General features: G+C 38.8%; 4 protein-coding genes across 4 annotated transcripts; all 4 read left to right on the forward strand.

The window, feature by feature from the left end:
* The first annotated feature begins 1,346 nt into the window (after positions 1 to 1,346).
* Positions 1,347 to 4,289, forward strand: LOC121787608 (translocon-associated protein subunit alpha-like). The gene is made up of 8 exons (XM_042186388.1): positions 1,347 to 1,519; positions 2,111 to 2,263; positions 2,385 to 2,435; positions 2,607 to 2,695; positions 3,088 to 3,165; positions 3,266 to 3,469; positions 3,819 to 3,890; positions 3,983 to 4,289. The coding sequence occupies exons 1-8, from the start codon at positions 1,459 to 1,461 to the stop codon at positions 4,031 to 4,033; spliced, it is 759 nt and encodes a 252-aa protein (XP_042042322.1). The 5' UTR covers positions 1,347 to 1,458; the 3' UTR covers positions 4,034 to 4,289.
* Positions 4,290 to 4,762: 473 nt separating this feature from the next.
* LOC121787889 (V-type proton ATPase 16 kDa proteolipid subunit) lies at positions 4,763 to 11,426 on the forward strand. The gene is made up of 3 exons (XM_042186736.1): positions 4,763 to 4,983; positions 10,119 to 10,404; positions 11,074 to 11,426. Exons 1-3 carry the CDS (start codon positions 4,905 to 4,907, stop codon positions 11,204 to 11,206), a joined length of 498 nt encoding a protein of 165 aa, XP_042042670.1. The 5' UTR covers positions 4,763 to 4,904; the 3' UTR covers positions 11,207 to 11,426.
* An 891-nt stretch (positions 11,427 to 12,317) lies between these two features.
* LOC121787960 (V-type proton ATPase 16 kDa proteolipid subunit) lies at positions 12,318 to 14,483 on the forward strand. Its single transcript, XM_042186806.1, has 3 exons — positions 12,318 to 12,555; positions 13,168 to 13,453; positions 14,124 to 14,483. Exons 1-3 carry the CDS (start codon positions 12,477 to 12,479, stop codon positions 14,254 to 14,256), a joined length of 498 nt encoding a protein of 165 aa, XP_042042740.1. The 5' UTR covers positions 12,318 to 12,476; the 3' UTR covers positions 14,257 to 14,483.
* Positions 14,484 to 16,251: 1,768 nt separating this feature from the next.
* LOC121786384 (arginine decarboxylase-like) lies at positions 16,252 to 18,732 on the forward strand. Its single transcript, XM_042185005.1, has 2 exons — positions 16,252 to 16,461; positions 16,545 to 18,732. The coding sequence occupies exon 2, from the start codon at positions 16,563 to 16,565 to the stop codon at positions 18,588 to 18,590; it is 2,028 nt and encodes a 675-aa protein (XP_042040939.1). The 5' UTR covers positions 16,252 to 16,461; positions 16,545 to 16,562; the 3' UTR covers positions 18,591 to 18,732.
* The last annotated feature ends 819 nt before the right edge of the window (positions 18,733 to 19,551 follow it).

Here is a 19,551-nt window from a genome sequence, read left to right on the forward strand (position 1 = left end):
AAGAAATATTTTTATTACTACTTTATTTCTTATCTCGTACTTTACTCTCTCCACTCAATACACAAAATAAATATACATAAAATCTCATGTCGCCCAAAGAAAGGGCCGTCTTCCATGGGATGGAGTGAGTATTAGCATATTTAGAACGGTTCTAGGTGGCATTAGGTAGTTAAAGGGTCAATCGATCTATCGTTTGTATATGAGTGTCATCAGAAAATTCCATTAATCGATCCTAGCTCTGACTTTACTCCATGTGCAAGCAACTATCTCCATCCGTAATTTAGCAGATAAGTATCTTTGAGAGAAAGAGAAAATGCTTTTAACTTAAAAAAATATATTTTAACTTGAATTATTTTAAGTTTAATTGAAAAATAACTAAACGTTAGGATCTTTTAGAAAAACTATGTGTAACTCATCCTTCTTTTTCTCTTATAAGTATCGGTGTACCCCAACTCTTCATTTCTATGTATCTAGCCATCCTTTTCTTGTTTCTTGTTGACTCAATAGGAATCAACCATCCCTGCCATAAGCAGGGCCGGTCTCAAGTGGCAAAGCCACAACCAACTGAGTTAAAGTCAATGAGTTCTGTTTTCTAGACCAGTCCCAGTCTACGATCACCCCTTGTTAAAATAGTACTACCACTTTTAACGATGGGTGATTTTTAATGACCAATATTTTAACTATATTTATTTCGAAACATAATTAATGGTAACAGGCACGCATCCCAACTCTCTATCATACCACAAGCTCCCAAAAAATATCATCGTAGTATCAACTAGGTCAACTTATTTGAAATTAGATGATTTTATCGACTTAATCCAGTGCTTAAGTACTTCTATTTATACTTTAGTAGTAGTATTTATAAATTCTTATACAAAATTGACATAGTATTTCATTTTTCCATTTTAGAATAACACACCATCCATGAGATATTCATATAAATTTTGATTTGTTTGCAATTGTTTAATGATGGGAAAGTGTGACCACCTACGCGTGTCTGTGATATACTATTCATATTTTTCAACCAATCATCCATATTTTTTATGAATAGACGAAATCGTTTAACTCAATAACATTTACGTTCACTTATGATTTTCGACTATTATATAAGATAATTACAATTTCACCATGAATTTTTGCAATGCGATAATTATGAACAAATTCAAACTTTATAATTTTTCGACTGACTTCACCAAAATTTGACCATACTTAACAACTTTCAGCAACCGGCTCTTCTAAATATGTGTTCTTCTAGTTTCACCCCCATAAATAAATATTTCCAGATTCACCCCTCTGAAATGGAGTACTCCCACTAAATTAACTTTCTGGCTTAAAAGGATTTCCCCGTTTTGACCCTTCCGTTGTTCATTACTCCAAGCGTTAGAAAAAGTCCAATCTCAGCTGTCTCCGCTCAAAATCAAAACAGTTCTTCTCTTCAGTTTCGGACAAGACTCGACAATGTCGATTAGGGTTTATCTGATCCTATCGCTGCTATTCTTCTCCTCCTCTTTTCTGCAAAGTAATCACTCTGATCCAGATCCATTTAATTTCAACCACCCCTAGTTTGATTATATTAATTGATTGGGCCCATATTGGTTTATATTTTGATTTGTTGTGTGCAATTCCTGTTATTGGAGATTTTTCTACGGATTCCGGTTCAACCAGTGATGAATTGGATCAGATCGAGTATTTGGTCTTACGAATTTCTAATTTGTAAATACTTTTTTTCCTGTGTTGTTTGGGATTTGGTTTTATTCAGTAGGGTTTTATGGCTAGCTTTTAATTTGATTGAACTCGATTGTGGTTTTGAACGTGTGTATATTCTGGATTTGTACCATATGGATTTGGTAAATTTTATGCTAGTAATGTTGATATACCATTTTGGGAGAGAGTTTCAAAACCTTATGGAAAATCTCAAAGTTGTTGTTGCCTTTTTGTTAAACTGCTTGATCTGCTGTTATTCACTGTTTCCCTGATTAGTTTGCTCACTGTTTTCTGAATTTTGGGTTGGAACTTGCTAAACTTCCACTTCCCCCAATTTTGGATTGAGTTTGAGCGCTCAATGTTTGAAATGAATTAAACGTGCTTATTACTGTCTATTGGTCTATAGTTGCAAGATGCGAACCGGATCCTGATGCCGAAGTTGATTCCCACGAGGATGTTGGGATTGTTGGTGAAGATGTCCAAGATTTTAGTGAAGGAAACTTCAGTCCAGCTGCCGGCGTGGAAACCATATGCGTTTTCCCCAATAATCCCTTGAAATGTTAGATATGCTGATCCTCCCCCCCCCCCGTTATTTCTACATATGTAATGTTATTTCAAATCTATTATTGGTTTTTGTATTCTGTGAATTGTGTTTGAGATTGTCCCCTTTACTTTTTCAGCTGTAGCAGCTGGAGAAGAAAGTGAACTTCTTGTTGGAATTGGAAATGGGGGTGAGTCGTTGCTAGATAGTTACCTGAGTTTCTTTTTTCTGTAGATCATGATGTGGGCTGTGGCTATACAGTCTTCGGATGTTTTAGATCTTTGTGGGTTATGCTGTATGTAAACTGGTAGAGCTGCTGAAAGCTGACTTTAAGTTTGTTGTATTTTGTATGGTCATTCAGGAGATTCAAGTATAAATGTTATTTCAATCCAAGCCAGTGTTTATCTTCCTTTTGATCACCGCTACTTGATTCAAAATCTTTCAACCCAGGTATTGTTGCTTTCATTCTTTGACTACTGTTTCGAGCTATTTAGAAACTTCGTCTAGATTTGTGATATGTATGCTACCAGCACTTGGAAGTAAATCAATTCTATGAACTGTTGCATGTGGTTAGGATTCTTATAACTACATTGCACAGCTTTGCTGGCAAGCATCTTTTTTCCATCATGGCAAGCCTTATACCTTCTTTATAAAGTACAACAAAGCTAATAGAATCACTCATGCAGTCTGGTTTTCACCCTTCATAGAAGATATATCAAATCAGCTCTTCGTATGAGCTTTGCTGGTCTTGATCATTGCTATGCTATGTGAATTGAATCCTATTTCATGTTAAAAAAGATTTTGGTGATCTCTGATAGTTGACATACATTTTTCTTTACTAGGCTTTTAACAATGCATCTGTTCCTCCGTCAACTCAAGCAACTTTTCCGTACATTTTTGCTGTTAGCAAGTTCTTACAGGTAACCATGTAAAACTGTAGAAATATACAGTTCGATTTTCCTGCTTTAGCTCTTTGTATCATTCGATTTTGACTTATTGCCCCTTTTCTTTGTCTTACAGTCAGGTGAATATGATCTTATTGGAACCATCATTTATGAGATCGACCATAATCCTTACCAGAGTACCTTCTACAATGGAACAATTGAGGTTACTGAAGTAGGCGGCCTGCTGAGTGTTGAGTCAGTGTTCTTGTTTTGTCTTGCTGTAGCTCTCCTTGGCCTTCTTGGGATCTGGATACGCGGCCAGATACAGAATTTCTCAAAGGTGATTATTCTTTCTGGCTTCTGCTCTTGTACTCCGTTTGTTCTGCTGCCAAATTTACCCTCTGTGATACACTTTCTCAACGTTTTCCTAAAATTTTGGACAATGTATATCAATTATCCCTACATAACTGCTATTTTTATGTCGATAGTTAATAATTAATGGGTGTGTGTGTATGAAAAAATCAACTATACCTACATAATATATATAGCCTAATGCTGCCTTAATTTCTGTCTAATGGTGTTTGGCTTGAAGATTTAATTAAACTTGTCACTTGCTTCTGATTCTTGATGCTTGAAATACCTTATTTCTCTACGGAAACCTTTATATTGCTTCCTCTTTTGCTGTCTAGAAAACCAAGAGGGTTGCCAAGGTCGAAGTTGGAACTGGGACAACGGATGCCAACACGGATGAGTGGCTCCAGGTTTGCTTCTTTCTCCATACACTTCAAATACACGACCCTGCAGAATGTTTTTTTGTTGTGTGTGACCGTTTACCTGTATCCATTACGTACAGGGTACTGCATATACACAATCTCAGGCGAACAAATCAAAGAAGAAAAAGTAGACAAGCAGTTGAGTGTAGCCGTAGGGCTGCAATTCTTGTAACAAAACTTAGTGATCCGACACACGAGGAAAATCAGGAGTAAGCGTAGTAAGTCGTTCTTCGACTAAAAGAGTTAGTATAGAAAGGACCTACCTTGGCTGTTGTAGCATGAACTTCTATAGTTTCCTTTTTCTTCAGAAGTTTTGTTTAACTAATTTATTGCCAAACTGACTTGGAGCAAAGGGTGGCAGTTTCGCATGAGACTGGGTATTGATTATTTTCATTTTGTCAATTATATTAACATGATACTAGTGAATTTCCACCAATTTTCATGATAATTAATTGTGGAATTATTTGAAAATTCAATAATTTTGAATTAATAATGTGGATTACTCAAAGATTCTAAATAATTTTGCACCATCAATTGTAAACAGAAACATAATTTCTTATGCTTGGTGGATATTTTAGTGTTTATTGTAGAACGAAATCGTCCCTCAAAGTTTGTTTTTTCTTTATTTTTTATAAAAACTGTGTTATTATGAAAAATATCGTTTTTATTATAAAAAATTTGAAAAATAACAATCCATATCTGTCGAATACAAATTATTCTATTTTGACATGGAACCTAGCATTTGCTCATTTGTTTGTCTCAACCATTAAAAAAATAGAAATAAAATAATTAATAACATTTTAACCAAATCAAACATTAAATTCACTATTACTAATACACGGGTGACGGGACAGGCCTCTAAAAGAAGCCACGTACTTGTATTACTTATCCTCCTCTCTTCAATCACACAACCTGAAAGAAATCGACAGATCAAAGTTCCGAACCCTAGTGATAGAGCTTTTCCCAGATTTTTGGATTCAGGAGTAAATTCGATCTGCAATTATGTCTTCGACATTCAGCGGCGATGAGACTGCTCCATTTTTCGGATTCCTTGGCGCAGCTGCTGCCCTCGTCTTCTCATGTAAGTTTGTCAGTTTTCGCTCTAATTTTTCCACTCTACTTCTACGATTCTGTTTTTTCTTAGAATTTCTGCAAGGATCTTTAATTTTTCAATGACTAGAGATTATTGATCGATAGTAGTTAGAGATGCCCACGGTTCGAAAACCGGCGGTTCCGGTTCGGAACCGCCGGTTCCGGTTTTGGCGGAAGCGGAACCGGAACCGGACCGTGAGGTAATTTCACGGTTCCGGTTCCGGTTCGAAAACCGGGCGGTTCCGGTTCCGGTTCGGAACCGCCGGTTTTCCGGCGGTTTTGGCGGTTCCGGTTTTTGAACCGGCGGTTTCGCCGGTTCAATTTTTTTTTTTTTTTTTTTTTTTTTAAATTTGAAATTTGGCTTTATACAACAAATCGGAACAAGACAATGCATAATTCAAGCACAAATAAGACGAATAAGGAGAAAATGAAATAAATTTTATTGATTTTGAGTTGTAACGGACAACGATACATTACAATTTACAATACATAAGTATACAATACAACAACATACAACAATGTAATATAATTTACAAGTGTCGTCGGGCGTCGGCTCGTCGCCTCGTCGGACTCGGAAGGTAAATTTAAAAAAAAATGAAATGGGGGGGAAAAAGGAAAAATTGAAAAGGGCTTGAGATCAACTTAAACTTTCAAAGTTAAACTTTTCAAATTTAAGTTGAGTTGCCTACGTATCCACAATTTTATTGAGGAATCAAAGCCCACGTAGTTCTCTTACCTTGGGATCAACCCTTTTTTCTTGCAAAATGTTGCCCATTTTCTAAGCAAACACATATCAACACGCTATATACACATTGCTGCATTTCTAATAGGGGCAATTTGATCTTCCAAAGCAATCAATGCATCTCGAACACACATAGTCAGAATATTATTCAAGCATCTAGCATGGAAAAAATTAGTACTAATAGATAGTTTGTTCTGATTTTTTCCATGCTAGATGCTTGAATAATGTTCTGACTATGTGTGTTCGAGATGCATTGATTGCTTTGGAAGATCAAATTGCCCCTATTAGAAATGCAGCAATGTGTATATAGCGTGCTGATATGTGTTTGCTTAGAAAATGGGCAACATTTTGCAAGAAAAAAAGGTTGATTCCAAGGTAAGATTTCATAGATCATTCAGGATGCGGCTAAGTTGTACTTGAAGATCATTAAAATATATTCCGCATTTGATATTTATCAAATGGGGAATATATTTTAATGATCTTCAAGTACAACATAGCCGCATCCTGAATGATCTATGAAATAGGGGGAAAAAAAAAAAAATTGAAAAGGGCTTGAGCTCAACTTAAACTTTCGAAGTTAAACTTTTCAAATTTAAGTTGAGGTGCCTACGTATCCACAATTTTATTGAGGAATCAAAGCCCACGTAGTTCTCTTACCTTGCTTACCTTTTTGGTCGGCAGTGCTCGCCGTTCACCGCCCCCGTCGACTCATTGCTAATGTTGAGTGCTATCGCTTCTGACCTCGTCATCGCCATCGGAAGAAAATTCTTCACCATCACTCTCTACACGGAAGTCGAAATCCGGCTCTTGTGCTCTCATGTCCGCCTTTGCCCAATCGTCAAGTAACATAGTGGCTTCCATGTTCTTGGCGGAGAGATTGCTCCTTTTGTCGTCTAGGACACAACCGCCGACACTAAAAGCTTGTTCAACGGCGACGGTGGAAGCGGGAACGGCGAATATCTCCTTAGCCATGATGGAGAGTATCGGAAACTCTTTGTCATGTGTTCCCCACCAATTAAGGACGTCAATTTGTTGAGTAGGAGGACCTGCATCTTGAAAAATAGAGCGCGATTCCAAATATATATCTAATTCACTAGTCGCTCTAGTCCTATTGGTTGTAGTACCGTATAGATCTTGCAATTGTGATACTACGTCGGGATCGATCATGACATTGGAAAAATCCCCTCCACCAAAATCAAATGTAGAAGGACTAGGAGGAGCACGTACCTGGTGAGCGGTGTTATACCGCATTTCATATTCCGCGTAGAGAGAACGAAGTGCACTATCTAACCTATGTTTGATTTCATCAACATCCGGAATACTTAGTTCGAAGCATTCTCCTCTTGTCAAGCCCATTTCGCGGAGTTGAGAAAAATCCAAAGCGTGCAAACAACCATAGTACATGTCTAAAATTTTATAAACACCATGCAACTTCCACTTTGGATCCAAGCATTTTGCAATCAAAAACACATTTGGAATACGTGAAAAATATTTTAACCATTTTTCAACCATGTAAAACAAAATAGCCTTCAACTCAACGAATTGAGTATTTTTCACACAAGTTTTAAAACCAATTGCCACATACATGCAATGCTCCAAAACGCGCACAGAAGTAGGATAATAAACACCGGATAACTCAACAGTGGCATTTTTGAAAGCGCGGAATAATCGAAATAAATCCATGCTGTGGTCCCAACAAGCGGGTATCAAAATCAAATCAGAAGGAACATGAGGACAACTTCTAAAAAAATCACATAAATACTCAATGTGGTTCAAAGTCGACTCCAACATATCATATGTCGAGTTCCACCGAGTTGAAACATCCAAACGAAAGTTGGTGTACCTGCATTGCTTACCATGACAATATCTCTTCCAAGCTCTACCAATAGGAGCTTTGTTATGAATCAACTTCACAGCAGTTCTAATAGGATCAACATACTTTTGCCACAAATCGATGGCATCTTGAACACACAAATTCAAAATATGGGCAATACATCGCACATGGAAATATTTACCATCAATAACAGGAGAACATGCACTGATTAAATCATCTATGCTAGCAGTGTTAGCGCTAGGCCGCTAGCATTGTCAAAACCAATAGAAAAAATTTTATTGATCAATTGAAATTCATTCAAAACTTGAATGATCAATTGAGCAATTGCTTGTGCAGTGTGTGGTGCGGGAAATTCCCGAAATGCAATCAAACGTTTGTTTAAAGTCCAACTGTGATCAACGAAATGCACCGTGATGCCCATATACGAATTTTTACAAAAACAATCAGTCCACACATCAGAACAAATAGAAACTTTATGCCCTAAGTTAATAATAAACGTACCTAATTGCGCCTTCTTTTCCATGCATTGTCGAACAACGGCTCGCGTCATTGAAGTTCGACTCAATTTTCTTGCAGCGGCATTATATACTTGCCGCATACTCGACTCAAAAGCATCGTTATCAAAAGCATTGAATGGAAAATGTTTCATAACGGCAAATCTAGACATCACATTAAGAGCATTTTTGTGATCATATTTCAAAAGAGTATTGCTACACATACCTGATGTTTGGGATGAACCCGTCGTCCCACTTCCGACTCCATGTTGAAAGTTGAGTTGAGTTTGGGTTGGAGCGATACCAAACTCGACCGGATGCGCTTTCTCCAGGTGACGGGTAAATGTACCGTACCCTCCACCCTTTCGGAATGTGTATACGTTTTCGCAATAGTTGCAATACACATTATAAGTGTTTGGATCGTTACTATCTTGTACCCTCTTGAAATGTTTCACGAAGATGTTTGAGGTTAAAGACCTTTCAGCTGGTCTAGGAGGTTGAGGAGGTTGTCCACGTCCACGACCACGACCACGCCGACTCCTTGGTGGTGGTGGGGGTGGCATTTCTTGAACCTCTTCTACCTCCTCCCCCTCCTCCTCGTCGTCATCATCATCATCATCATCATCGTCTTCATCAACATTCACGGGGGTTGGACTTTGTTGGGAATAGGCACCGCGACCGGGAGCACCACTACCGGTACCAACATAAGCATCGCCTTGGTATTGAGAGCGAGAGAGAGCAATAGCATGTGCCACATCTTGCTCTTCTCGAGCCTACAAAATAATATTTGTATTGTAAATACAAAATAAAATTATGAACAATAATGAAATGTAATTCAAAATTAATGAAATTAGTAGATAATAAATATTAACCTGCCACTCATCCATGTTCATTTGAGAAATTTCATCAATAACGGATCTCCGAGATGGCCTCTTGGCCTTTCCCTTTCCCTTATCAACACGACCTTCTCGGGATGAAGACATATTGGAATGGTATGTAGAAATGTAGAAATATGGAATAATATATTTTTTTTTGTTTTAGTAATTGAGAAAGAAAGACAACTTATAGAACTACGGGAACAAGTATAACTGTATAAGTGTATAACAATGCGTAATAAGAGTAGCAATTGCGTAATTAAATGGAAGCACAATAGCACAAATGAGAAATTGGAGACAAAGAGAAAGAATTGAGAGATTGAAGAGAGAAACTCTTATTAACACAAGAGTGGGGTGAATGTAAATGAGGATAGAGGGGGGTATTTATAGAAAAAAATGAGGGGGAAAATGGAAGAATTCGAATTTGAAATTTAAAAAAAAAAAAAAAATTTGAATTTTCACAAAACCGGCGGTTTTGGCGGAAAACCGCCGGAACCGGCGGAACCGCCGGTTTCCGGGCCAAAACCGCCGGTTCGGTCAACGAACCGTCTGCAAAAGCTGCTCCATTGTCGCCTCGTGCTCCGCGCCGCCTCGAAAGTCACTAAACCGGCGGTTAACCGCCGGTTTTTTCCGGTTAACCGCCGGTTAACCGCCGAAAAACCGGCGGTTTCGACCGTTTTTGAAGATCACCACCGGCCCTCATCCCCCTGCCTCGATTTAAGCGCCGGAACCGGCGGTTCCACGGTTAACCGCCGGTTCCGAACCGTCCCGAACCGCCGGTTCGGTGACGGTTCCGGTTCGAAATATCTTGAACCTGAACCGGACCGCGAACCGAATTGCGCCGGTTCCGGTTCGGGAATATTGCGCCGGTTCCGGTTCCGGTTCCGGAACCGCCGGTTCCGGTTCGGCGGTTAACCGCCGGAACCGGAACCGGTGGGCATGTCTAATAGTAGTGTCAGCTTGTTAAGCGCCTGTTCGTTCTGTTTTTCTGACTTGTTATAGTATGATGTTTCCGTTCAATTTAAAAAGTGACGAAGCTCATAATCACATCACATGGATGTTTTGCACACTGATCTGGTCAATCTTTGATATCCTCTTTTCAAACCTTGTTTCCATGCATTAAATTGTGGCGTGGAATATATTCATAGGGGATCTGGTGTAATGAATTTGTTGTTATAGGTATGGGTGCGGCCTATGGCACAGCTAAGAGTGGTGTAGGTGTGGCATCAATGGGAGTGATGAGGCCGGAGCTCGTAATGAAATCAATCGTGCCAGTGGTCATGGCTGGTGTTTTGGGTATTTACGGTTTGATTATTGCTGTCATTATCAGCACTGGTATTAACCCTAAAGCCAAGTCCTATTACCTTTTTGATGGCTATGCCCATCTCTCTTCCGGTCTTGCCTGTGGCCTAGCTGGCCTTGCTGCTGGCATGGCTATCGGCATTGTTGGAGATGCTGGTGTTAGGTATGGAAATCTTATCACCTCTTGGCCGTAGTGATTATGAATTCTTTTGCTGACGTAATGTAGTGGATTGCCTTTGTTGTTGAATCAACATGTTGGGTTTAGTTGATTATTTGATCTATCTGTTTTCTTCTTCTTTTTTTAGTAGTGTAAGCAAAACAATGGTTTTAACTTTAGCTTGACTTTTAACTATAGGTGATGAAGTAGATTATACATCATTTCTTTTATCTTCTTTCATTCTTACACCTTTCAGCAAATTAAACACTCCTATCTGATAAATTTCCAGTTTGAATCTAACCTAGTGTAATTTCACTCCATAGCTCCATGTTTGTCTACTTTTGACCTGAATTATGCTATGTAGTATAGTATCGAAGGATTTCCTGACTGTGCTGTATAACATTCATGAAACACTTGTCTGAAAACCGAGTTGTGCAAGGAACATACGATGCTTAAATTTCAGGCTATGGGATCAAACATGTCTATTTGGTTGATAGACCTGAAATGAAACAAAACCTATTTCATATAGAAATCACATGCCATTATCTTCCTACAATACCTTTGTAGATATGTCGATTTACTTTTGGTTACTTCTTTTTTGCTATATAGTGTTAGTACTGGACACTTGAATTATAGAAGTTTCTTCTTTGTTTCTCACAGTAATTTTATTGGCAGGGCCAATGCACAACAACCGAAGTTATTTGTGGGAATGATCCTTATTCTCATTTTCGCTGAAGCTTTGGCGCTCTATGGTCTTATCGTTGGAATTATTTTGTCTTCACGAGCTGGCCAGTCTAGGGCCGATTAGGAAGCACACCATTAATTCAATTCTGTGAAAGAGTAAATAGTACTCCCAGAGTTCAGAGCTTCAATTGTGGCCTGTTTGAAGGAACCATGTTGTACTACGATTAGTTTGCAGGCTTGATGATGATGATGTTGGATTTATTTTTGTTTCTTGCTGCTATTTGTATACAATTAATGGTTTTATGCAGAATAAAAGCTTGTAGAGCTGTTTATATCAAATTTAATTGATTTGTGTATCTTGGAGTTGTGTTATGCAGACATTTTATTAGCCATGGGCATGGAAATTAATATGGTTTATCTTATTAGGGCATCAATAATGCAACGTTTAGTTAAGTCAAACATCACGTTTAGTTAGTTAGTAAGATGATTCACCTTCATCTAATAGGTTCGGGGTTCAGGCATAATGGGGATAAATGAGGAATAATTATTGATCCGCTTTATAAAACTATCACTTTTTCCCCATCCTTTACCACTCGCACCTCTAAGTTAGATCGAATGAGTCTTGAGCTTGAGCGTTCGATGCTACAAAACACTCACCAGTTGCTAATCCCTTGTTTGAGAGCTCCATCGCCACAATCCTTTTTTCAGTGCTTGATGATGCCCTTACGTACCTAGACTCATGCCTCGATGACTAGGAATTTATCTACTCCTTCAGCATCAAGTTCGTATTTTTCTTGTCAAAATCAGAGCATTCATCGGCAGTCCTAGATATTAATCCCGTTAATGATTTATAGTCATTTCACAGAGGATGTGCACATCTGACTAAAGAATTTAAAACTGCTTCATTCTAAAATAAAAAATCAAGCTTTCACGTATCAAATTCTAGTATTATAAGAAATCTTTTTAGTTTCTCAATCTTTCCCATATCACATCAGACATTAAATTCAAAAACTACACAATTGAGACATTCAAAATCAAATATAACATCAGCAACATACTTTCTTTTTTCTTTTTTTTTTTATCATAATTCATAATCAAATGTATTAAGTGATGCAAGTAGATACCAACAAATAACATATTTTTAAATAGTTCAAATGGGCCTTGAAATTCATAATCTAGCCCATTTTAAATCATGGCCTTTCAAACGCATAAAAGGCATATAAAGATCAAAAGATGAAGAAGCCACGTTTTAACTGATCATCTCTCTCTCGTGCATTCTTCAACGACATTAGCTGTTTCTACACCGATCACACACCACAGATCTGAGCTCCGCCACCTAGCGATAGAATTCTCCCCAGATTTTTTTTATTTCAGGAGTAATTTCGATCTAAACTATGTCTTCCACATTCAGCGGCGATGAAACTGCTCCCTTCTTCGGATTCCTTGGCGCAGCTGCTGCCCTCGTCTTCTCATGTAAAATTTCTGATCGCGCCTAATATTTCTTAGTTTTTTCTCTAATTTCGCCATTCTAGGATTTTTCGCTTTCGTTAGAATTTGTTATAAGAATCTGTTTTGTTTCAATGTCTACAGGTTATTAATTGATGGTAGTATGATAGTATCAGTTTATTTGATCTTATGTTAATTAGCTGTTAACGTTGAGGAGTATCTGTTTTTCTGAGTTTATGATCTTTAGTTACAGCTCTTTCATTAACTAATCTGTAATTCACATAGATATTTAATATTTTGCACACTGATTTGGTTCAGCTGGATCACTCACTGTTGGTTGAGATTCATGCCTATTTACTGCCTTCTTTTGGCTTAATAACTGTAATCAGCTGTTGTTTTATTAATTTACTATCATGTTTGAATTCAGCTTAAGTTTCAATTTCCCTACAATACTGCTCTTTGGTTCTTCCTTGGCTGAATTTCATATCTTCGTACGAAATCTTGTTTCCATGCCTTAGATTGTGTTCTGGAATGTCCAATACTTATACTAGTACTATATTTTATGTAGTATGTTGTAAGTATTAGATTTGTAGCCTATTTGTTGTGAATCAGGATGTAATGAAGATGTTGTCGTTATAGGTATGGGTGCGGCCTATGGGACAGCTAAAAGTGGTGTAGGTGTGGCATCAATGGGAGTTATGAGGCCGGAGCTGGTAATGAAATCGATTGTGCCGGTGGTCATGGCTGGTGTTTTGGGTATATACGGTTTGATTATCGCTGTCATTATCAGCACCGGTATTAACCCTAAAGCCAAGTCCTATTACCTTTTTGATGGTTATGCCCATCTCTCTTCTGGTCTTGCCTGTGGCCTAGCTGGGCTTGCTGCTGGAATGGCTATTGGTATTGTTGGAGATGCTGGTGTTAGGTATGGAAATTACATGAACTTTTGGCTGTGGTGATTGTGAATTTTTTGGTGGACAGGATGTAGTCGATTGTCTTTATGGTTGAATTAACGTGTCTGGTTGAATTGAAATGAATGATCTGTTTTCTCCTTTTTTTTGTACGAGCAAGAAAATGGTTCTAACTTTAGCTTGACTTCGATAATAAAGGATGGAAATAGATTATGCATCAAATCAATGTTCTATTTGTCAGTTTATTTCATCTTCTGCAATTCTTACTTAATAGTTGCCCCTTTACAGCAAATTAAACAGTGATGAATTTCCTGTTCGAATCTGAAATAGTGTAATCTCACTGCATAGCTCTCTCCGCTCATTATGTCATAGTAGTATGGAAGGCTTTCCTGATTATGTGCCATATCATATTCATGGAACAAGGTCTCATTTGTCTGACAAGCTGATTTTTGTAAGGAGCAAATAATACATCGATTATTGTGCTATAGAATGACATACGTCTATTTTGGTTGATTGGCCTGAAGGAACCAAAACCTATTACATATAGTAATCACATGGCATGTTAATCATGTTATCTTCCTACAATACCTTCGTAGATATGACTTACTTTTGCTTGCTTCTTCTTTTTCGCATACAAATCTTCATATCCGATTATAGAAGTTAACCATTCAATTTTACTTGCAGGGCCAATGCTCAACAACCAAAGTTATTTGTGGGAATGATCCTTATTCTCATTTTTGCTGAAGCTTTGGCACTCTACGGTCTTATTGTTGGAATTATCTTGTCCTCGCGAGCAGGCCAGTCTAGAGCCGACTAGGTAACACGCTATTAATTTAATTGCATTTGAGAGAGTATATAGTACTCCTGGAGTTCAGAGCCTGGAGAGATTTCAATTGTGGCAGGTTGAGGGAACCATGTTGTACTACGACTACTTTTCGCGGTTGATGATGCCGGGTTTTTTTTGTTTCTTGGTGCTGTTTGTATACAATTATTCGTTTTCTGCAGAATAAAAGCTTCTTTGAGAGCTGTTTATATCTGATTAAATTGATTTTGTGTTATCTTGGAGACGTGATATGCAAACGGATTATAAGCCTTGGACATGGAATCATGAAAATAAAGTAAATATAGTAATTATGACTTTTTATTTACTCAATTTCAATAATCCTTAGTACTATATTTTTAGACTATGTTCAACTCTTCCAATATATTTGTCAAAAATTCTGAGTTATTATTAATGTGATGGAGGAATTACTTATTACTCCTAAAAGTATTTGATAGTTGACTCTTTGTGGAATAAGTCTACTTTGTGGAACTATCTATATATAAATGTGCTTTGCTTTTATTCCCTTCCCAGAGATAGTTCATGTTTATCCATATTTTTGTCTCTCTCAAAGTTCAACCACTCAAGAGAATCAGACTAACATGGCCTCCCTCTCTTTTATGTTACTCCTATTACTTTAAAATATACTGTAATTGGTTGGATAGTCTACTTGGTATCTAATACACATTGCGATTGATGGAGTTATTTCATATATCGAGTTATTCTTTAATTTCTTGTAATTGTATGTTGCCTAAAGTATTGGTTGTTGAAAACAATATATAACTCATTAACTAAGTAACATCATTGGCTTAATTTGGAATTCTGCAACAGAAATATGTAATTTCACATTGCATTATAACACATGCTGACATGCAAAAAGCACTACGATCCCATAAGTTATGCTTTTGTCGATCAAATTCAACATGTAAGTTTAATTGCTTCTTGCTTAAAGCATAAAAACTAAACCATCCAATGATCAATTACAAACTGACTCGATGATGAAACATAACTTAATTAGAAAGATGCTTATGCATCAACATATAGATCGAGATTCGAGTTACGCAGTATTCACGAGCGTGGGAGTGTAACTCTCAAAGCCTATGTCACGGTACTAGTTATTATCGATATGTTTTTTATCGTAGAAAATACATAGAGATATAGAAAACATATAAAAGTAAATATATAAAGTTCTACAAAGATTCATTAACTTTCCCGTAAAAATATTTATATCGATAATTATTCTCGCATCAAATTAGAATACATGTGGTTATCGATAATGATGAATCCAATTGTAGATCAAAACAATTTCTAGATTCACACAACACAAGTAAGATTTCTATCTGATTAACTGCTTTTTATTATTATTATTATTATTATTATTATTATTATTATTATTATTATTATTATTATTATTATTATTATTATTATTATTATTATTATTATTATTATTATTATTATAATAATAATAATAATAATTATTATTATTATAATTATTAATATGGATATATATTCATTTCCTTAATTCATGTATCATAAATTCATAATCATTACTCCCTCCGATCCACAATAATTATCACTCTTTTCCATTTCGGTCCGTTCCACAATAATTGTCACACTTCATCTTTACTATAAATAATAAGTAGGTTTCACGTTCCACTAACTCACTTCACTCATATTTTATTATAAAACTAATATAAAAAAGTGGGTCTCGCATTGTATAAACTTTTCTAACCGACTTTTCTTTATATTTTTTAAAACTAGTGCCCATAATAAAAGCGACCATTATGGTAGGTCCAGTACATGAAACAAGAATTCCAACTGCAAAATACCGTAGTAAAAAATTTCACAAAATTCCAATCATCGAAATTGGGCCCACAGCCCGCACCGTACCTACACCTACCCGCAATTTCTCTATTTCAGCATGGTTCAAAGTTCCAACTCCATATTTCCTTCAACGTCCGCAATATTTCCTTCCTTCGTCTCAATCTCTAATTCCTTTTATAAACCTAATCAATCTCTACTATCTCATGCTCTCGATTCATCATCGTCTGTTTCTCCTCAATTTCTACAGCTAATTTCTAGCTCCAGGCGTCGTGATTTCTAGCTGTGGTATTAATCGCCGCTGCTACGGCGGTGTTGTTCTGATTCCGGTCAGTTTTTACTACTTTTTGGCATCAGCGTCTTCTGAGTACTCGGTTTTCGGTGAGTAAATCTCTATAATTCGGTATTTTTTGGTGTTTGTGTATCCATTGTTTTGATTCGTTGTTCATCAACCCTAACCGAAGTGATAAAATCAATCGGATATGGCGGTGGATACTGCTGTTTCTCCTCAAGTTCAGCCCTACGCTTTCGCCAGCTTGGGTAGCACTCTCCAAGTCCACGCCGCCGCTACTCCGCCTTCTTCCGCCGCTGCATGGTCTCCGTTGCACTCGGAGACGCTGTACCGCGTGGATCGGTGGGGACCGCCTTACTTCGCCGTGAATTCCGCCGGAGACATTTCAGTTCGGCCGTTCGGAGACGATACATTGCCGCATCAGGAGATCGATCTTCTGAAAGTCGTGAAAAAGGCGTCCAGCCTCGGCCTGCAGCTCCCTCTCGTCGTCCGATTCCCCGATGTGCTGCGAAATCGGCTCGAATCGATTCAATCGGCGTTCGATTCAGCGATCGAATCACGCGGCTACGGCGCGCATTTTCAGGGTGTTTACCCTGTGAAGAGCAATCAGGACAGGTTTGTGGTGGAGGACATCGTTGAGTTCGGGTCGGGCTTCCGGTTCGGGCTGGAATCCGGATCCAAACCGGAGCTTCTCTTAGCGATGAGCTGCCTCTGCAGCGGAAGCCCCGACGCGCTTCTTATCTGCAACGGATTCAAGGATGCAGAGTACGTTTCTCTCGCGCTTGTAGCGAAGAAACTGCAATTTAATTCTGTGATCGTGCTTGAGGAAGAAGATGAGCTCGACGTAGTGATCGACGCAGGCCGTAAACTAGGCATTCGCCCCGTGATTGGCCTGCGCGCGAAGCTGCGGACGAAGCACGCCGGCCATTTCGGCTCCACCTCCGGCGAGAAAGGTAAATTCGGCCTCACGACTGCACAAATTCTCCGAGTTGTGAAGAAATTAGGGCAATTCGAGATGCTCGATTGCCTCCAATTGCTGCATTTCCATGTCGGTTCCCAAATCCCTTCGACTTCTCTCCTCGCCGACGGCATCGTCGAAGCTGCGCAGATCTACTGCGAGCTATTTCGCCATGGCGCGGCGATGCAATTCATCGACGTCGGCGGCGGCCTCGGAATCGACTACGACGGCTCTAGATCTGGAGATTCCGATATGTCGGTCAGCTACAGCCTCCACGAATACGCCTCAACCGTCGTCAAAACGGTGGCGTTTGTGTGCGATAGGAATTCGGTGAAGCATCCGATGATCTGCAGCGAGAGCGGCCGCGCGATCGTTTCGCACCACTCGGTTTTAGTGTTCGAAGCTGTTTCAGAGAGCTTCAATGGCGATGATAAGCAGAAGAGGACTGATTCCCCTTGCGTTGAGCGGCTGAGCGACGACGCTCGAGCCGCGTACAATAGCTTGTACGCGGCGGCGATGAGGAACGAGCGTGAGAGGTGTGTGTTTTTGACGGATGAGCTGAAGGGGAGGTGCGTGGAGCAGTTTAAGGAAGGGAATCTGGAGATGGAGGAGCTCGCTGCTGTCGATGGCTTCTGCGATTTCATCGAAAACGCAGTTGGCGTTTCCGATGAAATCATGGCTTACCACGTGAATCTCTCAGTTTTCACCTCGATTCCTGATTTCTGGGGCATCGGCCAGCTGTTTCCGATCATCCCGATCCACCGGCTTGATGAGAAGCCGGAGTTGAGAGGGTTTCTCTCCGATTTGACATGCGATAGCGACGGCAAGATCGATAAGTTCATCGGCAGCGAGGCGAGCTTGCCTCTGCACAAGCTGGTTGAAGACACCGGCGGTGGAGGCGCCGCCGCCTATTATTTGGGGATGTTTCTTGGGGGGGCGTATGAGGAGGCGCTGGGGGGAATCCACAACCTGTTTGGCCGGCCTAGCGTGGCGCGCGTGGTGGCGCAGAGCAGCGGCGGATTTGTGGTGAAGAGCGCGGTGGCTGGGGCGTCGTGTGGGGAGGTGCTCCGGGCGATGGGGCATCGCCCGGAGACTGTGTTGGAGACCCTGAGGCGTCGTGTGGAGGAGTTTGTTGGCGATGGTGGGGCCGCGGGGACGGTTATGGAAGGTTTCTCTTCCTGTTTAGGCAACATGCCGTATCTGGCTCGGGCGGCGGCGATGAAGGGCGGTGGTGGTGATGGTGATGAGGCTGAGGAGTAGCGGTTGCGTTAGCAGTTAGTTGCTTGTGTTAAATTATGGTTGGTGGTGTCTGTTTGTTTATGAATAATACTCCATACTAGTACATTTGAAATCCTAGTTTGACTTATTTCATTGAGTCATCAATTTGGCATATGTACTATGATTGGACTCACCTAAAATGAGACATTTTCTATTCATGATTCTCATTAGAGAAGGATGGCGACACGTTATACAGTCCAATTTTTATAATCCAACCGTGATTCTTCTTTGTTAGTATGGGTAGGTCAACTATACTAGTTTAATGCAGTAAAAGTTTATGTTTTCAAACTTATGTTGACAGAAATATCTAATAAATTGACTTTCTTTTCTAATCTAACTCAAGTCAACTTTCGAATAGTATCTTGTTATGACTTACTCCCTCCGTCCCAAGATAAGTGAGACAAAATTTTTTGGCACGAGATTTAAGAAAATGAGTTTTGTTAGTAAAGTGGAAAATGAATAAAGTAAAAGAGTGAATAAAGTAGAGATAAAAAGTAAGATAGGGAATGCTAAAAAAGGAAATGGCTCACTTATCTTGGGACGTCCCAAAAAGGAAGGTAAGTCGCTTATCTTGGGACGGAGAGAGTATATTTTTTTCACGTAAGGAGTTTCGAAAAACAGATATTAAGAGATGTATTTCAGTGAAGATGATCTTTACAATAGACGTTGGGTGTTTGATAAATATTGGATTAAAGGTTTATGAGTCCACATGGATAGATATTAAGTTAAGATGTTGAGTACTTTCTAAATGACAAATAGTATACATTATGATAAAAATATGTCTTAAAATGAAAACATCATGGAGTACAACTATGGTGTAAAGGATGAAAGTGACAATTATATGTACAAAAGGAGTAATGAACAACGAGGAAACAATATAATAATAAGATTGACGAGAAATTGAACTAAGTTAGACTTGAAAAGAAAAACAATTTATCATGCA

The sequence above is a fragment of the Salvia splendens genome, chromosome 22 (genome assembly GCF_004379255.2).
Source record: "Salvia splendens isolate huo1 chromosome 22, SspV2, whole genome shotgun sequence".
Classification (NCBI taxonomy): domain Eukaryota; kingdom Viridiplantae; phylum Streptophyta; class Magnoliopsida; order Lamiales; family Lamiaceae; genus Salvia; species Salvia splendens.